Source organism: Crocuta crocuta, unplaced genomic scaffold (genome assembly GCF_008692635.1).
Source record: "Crocuta crocuta isolate KB4526 unplaced genomic scaffold, BGI_CrCroc_1.0 scaffold541, whole genome shotgun sequence".
Classification (NCBI taxonomy): Eukaryota; Metazoa; Chordata; class Mammalia; order Carnivora; family Hyaenidae; genus Crocuta; species Crocuta crocuta.
The window spans coordinates 1,887,900-1,894,128 of NW_027531901.1; the positions used below are offsets into that span (position 1 = coordinate 1,887,900).

Genomic DNA, 6,229 nt, shown 5'->3' on the forward strand with positions numbered 1-6,229 from the left:
TGGCGGCGGAGTATATAAGGACGTCACTTCCGGTCGCCTGCCTTTTCCGCGCTACCCAGAGAGGGGTCCATACGGCGTTGTTTTGCGTGAGTGCCTGTGGGGTCCTCGGCGTCCCCCAAAGCCCCCAGGGCAGCTTTCTGCCGGAGTGACGGGTGCGAGNCCGGTTCGCGTTAAGATGCTTGGAAGGGTTTTGTAGAAAGTTGCTTGTGACCGTAGAGGGGAGAGATCTTGAAGCGCCCACCCTTCAGTCAGCTTGAAAATAAACTTGCTCGCCTCCCCGCTACCTCTGTTAAACTCTGCGTGGCTGCTCGCACCGGGTTATTTTTGCTCCTCCGTGACTTCACTCCGCGTTACCCCCTGGAGTGTTACGTGGCGAATCTCTGGTTTCATTTTGCTAAATTTATTTTTCCGTCTGCACACTCTTCAGGATCTGGTGCAGTTCTGTAACGTGTGGCATAGGTCTGTTCTATTGGGTCTCCTTCCACTGCGCTGTGTACCAAAAGGTGCGGCCCTCGGGTTGTGTTTAAATAAGTGGCTCGGCTGCCAGAGGAGTCAGAAGGCCCCCGTCCCATAACCCACTTAAATCACTGACATGAAAATGGCTGGATGGTTAACCGTTGTTTTTCAGGTTCCCGTCGTAACTTAAAGGGAAACTTTCACAATGTCCGGAGCCCTTGATGTCCTGCAGATGAAGGAGGAGGATGTCCTCAAATTCCTTGCGGCAGGAACCCACTTAGGTGGCACCAACCTTGACTTCCAGATGGAACAGTACATCTACAAAAGGAAAAGTGATGGTCAGTTGCTGCTTTGATTTGGGAGGCGGGGCATTCCAACTAAGTAAATGCAGCCGGATCTCTAGGTTGGAAGAAAGCTTTAAAACTGAGTGAAAGTGGGCGCCTGGTCGGCTCCGTTGATAACATCATGTGGCTCTGGATCGGGAGGTGGGAGGTTCAAGCCCCATGTTAGACGTACAGAGTACTTAAAAAGTGTTTTTTCCAAAAAAACAAAAGTGTACTAGTGTTTGGAAGGCCAGCTTCCTGGGCTCCTGTGCCAGAGCGTGTCGGTGGGACTTGGGTTGGGCCGTGCAGCAGCCATGAGATGTACAGGCAATGAGGAAGCGCATTAGTCTATCTTCCATATTGTATTTCACAGGTGCAGCTTCGTTTGACTGAAAATTTTTTATTAAAAAATTTTTTAATGTTTTATTTCTGGAAGAGAGATAGAGACAGTATGAGCAGGGGCGGGTCAGAGAGCGAGGGAGACACAGAATCGGAAGACAGGCTCCAGACTTTGAGCTCTCACCACAGAGCCCGACATGGGACTCGAACCCACGAACCGTGAGATCATGACCTGAGCCGAAGTTGGACGCTCAACTGAGTGAGCCACTCAGGCGCCCCTAAAATTTTTTAAGATTGTTTTTGAGGGATCTATACCTAATGTGGGGCTCGAACTTATGACCCCGAGATCAAGAGTTTCATGTTCTACTACTGCCTGAGCCAGTCAGGCGTCCCCGGCGTTAACCTGAATTCTGAGTAAAGTAGAGCAAGAGCTAAGAAGGGACAGTTGGGCTTGGAAGGTCCATCGGGCAGGACAGTGTTTCGGCCCAGATGGAGCCTCTGAAGGGCCTAGGCCCGGGGGTCGTGTGCTGCGAAGCAGCTTTGGGTGAGATCTGGGCTGGAGGTCCCGAAGTGGGTCAAAACTCAGGAATCTACATGAGGGCTTGATGGAGTGCAGGAAAGGGCCAAGGAGATGCGCTCGGTCTACTGATCCAGACTGCACACTATTAAAGCTCAGGGTGGAGGCCAGCCTTGGCCAGTGAACTTCTGAGTGTCGGAAGTGTGCTATATAAACGGCAGGGTGTTCGCTAACACCAGTAGAGCTCGCCTCTGTGACTGGAGTTTGATAGTACTCACTGCCACATTCAGCTTTTTGGAACAAAGTCTGAGGGGAAATTAAGTCCGGTTTTAACAAAGCTTCTTGCTGTCACCTAGGCATCTACATCATAAATCTGAAGAGAACCTGGGAGAAGCTTCTGCTGGCAGCGCGTGCCATCGTTGCCATTGAAAACCCAGCCGATGTCAGTGTCATATCGTCCCGGAACACTGGCCAGGTGTGTGAACCGTGTGCTCCATGTTGGCAGCTCTTGAACTGCCCACACTCCGTGTTTTCAGTGCACCCACTACCTGGCACCTGGTAGAGCGTCGACGTTCATTTTTCCTACGTTTGTGTTTTCCGACGTTTGTGTTTCCTGGTGCCGCTGTATATTGACGTGATCCTGTTAAGATGGCTTGTCGGCGTTTTTCTGTAGTCAGACTTTTTTAAATTTACGACGATGAAGTATTGGGGGCTGGCTTTGGTGTCCGCTGCAGAATGTGTCAGAAAGGTTTTCTGATAGAGTACCAGCCCTCATCCAAGTCTCCTAAGCAGAGCAAAAATTTTTTCCAATGTAAGTAACTTGGGTTTTTTAATAGCCAGTGGATAAAACTTGCATTGCCCATTACTGTTTTGAGAGTTCTGTTTTTCTGTTGAGAAAACCAATGGATTTCTTGAAAACCGATTTATGGTCGACCCTTCAACTACATAGTGGATTAGGGGCGACAGCCCCTAACACAGTCAAAAATCTGTTGAATGTCTGGCTTCCCAAAAACTCAGTTGTTCATAGCCTTCTATTGACCTTCGGAAGCCTTAACCTAAGTAGTCGACTGGCACATTCTGTATGTTCTGTGTATTACGTACTGTATTTTAGCCCATAAACCAGGCCAGAAGGGAAAGTAATTGTATAGTGCTGTAGGGAAAAAAAAAAAACCCCACGTAATAAGTGGACCTGCAGAGTTTAAACTGTGTTAAAGAGTCCGCTATCTCAGAGCTTTAGCAAGGATTTCGTTTACCCCGGTTCTAATTTGAAAAAGATGTTTGACTTGGATTTTGACAGATGTTTTAAGTTGTGTAGTAAGAGGTTCTTCTGTATTGTTCAGGTTGACTGGAAAACTGGTTCCCGTGAACCTCAGATGGGTCTTGTAAGGGCTGCTCCCCCGAGGCTGGCTTGTATCAGCCCCCTCGCTGGGTGCTCGGCGGGAGACTGTTTCAGTTACTGCTGCGGAAGGGCTCAGTGGCCCCTTTGCTGGCTTTGCTCAGCAGAGCTTCACTTGAGCACCTATGTTGGCCGGGCAGGGGTGCGGGAGGGTTGTAGGGAGGTGGACAGGAAGGGTACGTCCCTGTGTCACAGGGGAGCTGTGAGGCCATTTGACCCGAGCAGATACGTGCTTGGCGGGGGCGGGGCCCTGCTCTGTGTTGTCCCGTATTGATGGATTGTCGCCCCGTGAAGGTGGTGTGCCCGCGTCAGTCAGCAGAGTGACTGGTTCTGGAAACCAGGTGGTGTGGCTCCGGAGCCTCCAGATGTGAGGAGGCCAGGGAGCCGCGGTGACCTCGGGGAAGTGGGAGTGGGGGCAGTGTTCCGACGGGCTGGGGGTGCTCACTGATTCTGGGCCCTGGTTCTGTAAGTATCTGTCAGGTAACGCAGAGGGCAAAGAAGAACTAGGTGTTTGAAGTGCTTTCAGGGCCTCCCTGACGGGAAGGGAGTCAGGACGGGGTGGCGCACACGGACACCCGGGGAGTCGGGCAGGCGTCCCCGAGCGCCACCAGCCCTTGCGTCCATCCTCCTAGCGAGCCGTGCTGAAGTTCGCCGCGGCCACCGGAGCCACCCCGATTGCCGGCCGCTTCACTCCCGGGACCTTCACCAACCAGATCCAGGCGGCCTTCCGGGAGCCCAGGCTTCTGGTGGTTACTGACCCCAGGGCTGACCACCAGCCTCTCACAGAGGCGTCCTACGTTAACCTGCCTACCATCGCGCTCTGCAACACCGACTCCCCTCTGCGCTACGTGGACATCGCCATCCCTTGCAACAACAAGGTAAGACGCGCCGGCGGGCACGAGCTTGCGAGCGCGCTGGACACGGCGGGCCCTTCCTCCGCACATTGTTAGAGCTTGGAGTTGAGGCCGCTGGTGGCCGATGAACTCACAAGTGTAGGTGGTGTGCAACACGAGGGGCAAGTCTTTCGCTAACACCACGAGGGTCTCCGGCCCAGTGAGTGGAGTGTGATAGTAATTCTTGCTACAAATATAATTCAGGTGTGTCGGCTTTTAAGTGGCCTGTGTTTCTGTCTGCTTTTCTCCGTATTTCTTAACTGCTTGGGCCGCTCGGGCATTGCTAGGTCTTTCTGTTTCCAGAACACCTTGATGAATTCTGCTGTAAAATCCTAAAGAGGTGGGTTGTGTTTGATTCACGTTGGTCCAGTTTGCGGGTCTCAAACAGCTGGTCCCCCAAGGAGAGGTGTGACGGCAGCGGCCGAGTCCCGGCCCTGGCCCTGGGGTTGCGCTGACTGCCTGGGGCGGAGATTCGATAGTTGGGTTTTCATCCCCATGGTTCAGTGGCCGTCGAGGTCGAGACCTACTAATTTACAAGTACTCTTCTTTGCTAGAGGTAAACTCTGCCAACTGAGAGACAGGTCGGATGTTATTCTGTCCGTCCCGGGGGCCTAGGTGATGGGCAGGTGGGTGGCACGGGGCGGTCCGTGCTGTTTGGGGTTGCACTTGTCCCCCGCTAAGCGGGTGCTCTTGCAGGGCGCCCACTCGGTGGGTCTGATGTGGTGGATGCTGGCCCGGGAAGTCCTGCGCATGCGTGGCACCATCTCCCGGGAGCACCCGTGGGAGGTCATGCCGGACCTCTACTTCTACAGGGATCCCGAGGAGGTAAGGCCGGCCACCGAGGGCGCGTGCACGTGCGCGAGTCAGACCTCCCGGTGTGTGCCCGAGAAGTAAAACCTCCTGGTCCCTGTAAACGTTTTCTTCTGAACCAGATTGAAAAGGAGGAGCAGGCTGCTGCCGAAAAGGCTGTGACCAAGGAGGAATTTCAGGGTGAATGGACGGCCCCAGCGCCCGAGTTCACGGCTACTCAGCCCGAAGTCGCAGACTGGTCTGAAGGCGTGCAGGTGCCCTCCGTGCCCATCCAGCAGTTCCCCACCGGTATGTGCCCTGCACTTGAGGCCTGCGTCTAACGTCAGGGTCCCCAGGGCTCTGTGGCCTGGGAGGGTTTTCCCCGGCGTGCTGCTGCCGAGCAGTGACGGACACACCGAGATTGGGTGATTTGGGTGTGTCTGGTGGGACTGGAGGCCCAGGGCTGGGTGGGGTCCCGAGGAGAACACGACAGGGGCTGACTGTGTTCCGGTGTTGCCTTCACAGAGGACTGGAGCGCTCAGCCTGCCACCGAGGACTGGTCAGCAGCCCCCACTGCCCAGGCCACCGAGTGGGTGGGAACCGCCACTGAGTGGTCCTGAGCGGCTCCTCTTCAGACAGACCATGGAAACAAGGTTGACGGAAAATAAACCGTTGCTAAAAGTTGGGTCCATTGGTGTTTATTTTGCATTCCAAGTTCACATGCCTGAACATACTTCAGTCCTTGATGATCGTTTTACTTCTAAAGTTTTATCTTTTTTTTTGTTTTTTTAATAGAAAGTTTTGCCTTTCGTTAATTTAGTGGCCAGCTGGCCAGCATACAGCATATACAGTGTAGTCTTGGCCTCAAAAGAGATTGTGATTCGTCACTTACAATACCCAGTATTTATCAACAAGCACCCTCTGCCCAACTCCCCCAGCCCCCCACTCCCATCAACCCTCAGTTCTCTGAGTTTAGGAGTCTGTTATGGTTTGCTTCCCTCCCTCTCTGTAACTTAGTTTTGCTTCCCTTCCCCTTTGATCTTGTTAAGTTTCTCAGATTCTACAGGAGCGAAAGCCTGTCTTTCTCTTGAGTTATTTCACTTAGCATAATACCTTCCAGTTCCATCCATGTTGCAGATGGCAAGATTTCCATTGTACGTACAAACCACATCTCCCTAAAGGCCACATTAGACGGAAGATGGCGCTTCTTGTGGGAGTTGCCTGCACTTCCCTTCTGTGTAGGGGACGTCCGTGCTGGAAGTGGATGTAGGGAATTGCAGGTGGGTGTAACCCTGGGAATGTTTCCTGGGTCCGACCCCGTGTTCTGTTCCCGTCTGCGCTGGGAAAGTCTGCAGACTCGGTTTTGAAGGAAATTGTTTTTCAGGAACAGCCCTGCCATGTGCCAGGTGTGCAGCCAGTCCGTGAGTGACGCGGCATCTGAAAACGTGTAGGGGTGGGCGCAGTCTCTTCTGCTCTGGACCGAGGCCCCCCCCCCCCGCCCCGCCCCAGGTCACCT

The 6,229-nt window shown here is 53.4% G+C and overlaps 1 protein-coding gene and 2 non-coding genes across 3 annotated transcripts; all 3 read left to right on the plus strand.

Moving 5' to 3' along the window:
- The first annotated feature begins 21 nt into the window (after positions 1 to 21).
- On the plus strand, positions 22 to 5,399 carry RPSA (ribosomal protein SA). The gene is made up of 7 exons (XM_077773984.1): positions 22 to 86; positions 629 to 794; positions 1,992 to 2,110; positions 3,664 to 3,909; positions 4,621 to 4,749; positions 4,857 to 5,022; positions 5,239 to 5,399. Exons 2-7 carry the CDS (start codon positions 662 to 664, stop codon positions 5,331 to 5,333), a joined length of 888 nt encoding a protein of 295 aa, XP_077630110.1. The 5' UTR covers positions 22 to 86; positions 629 to 661; the 3' UTR covers positions 5,334 to 5,399.
- Positions 1,773 to 1,923, plus strand: LOC144239849 (small nucleolar RNA SNORA62/SNORA6 family). Its single transcript, XR_013337504.1, has one exon. It is a non-coding gene; the product is annotated as a small nucleolar RNA SNORA62/SNORA6 family (small nucleolar RNA).
- On the plus strand, positions 3,967 to 4,119 carry LOC144239847 (small nucleolar RNA SNORA62/SNORA6 family). Its single transcript, XR_013337503.1, has one exon. It is a non-coding gene; the product is annotated as a small nucleolar RNA SNORA62/SNORA6 family (small nucleolar RNA).
- Positions 5,400 to 6,229: the final 830 nt, after the last annotated feature.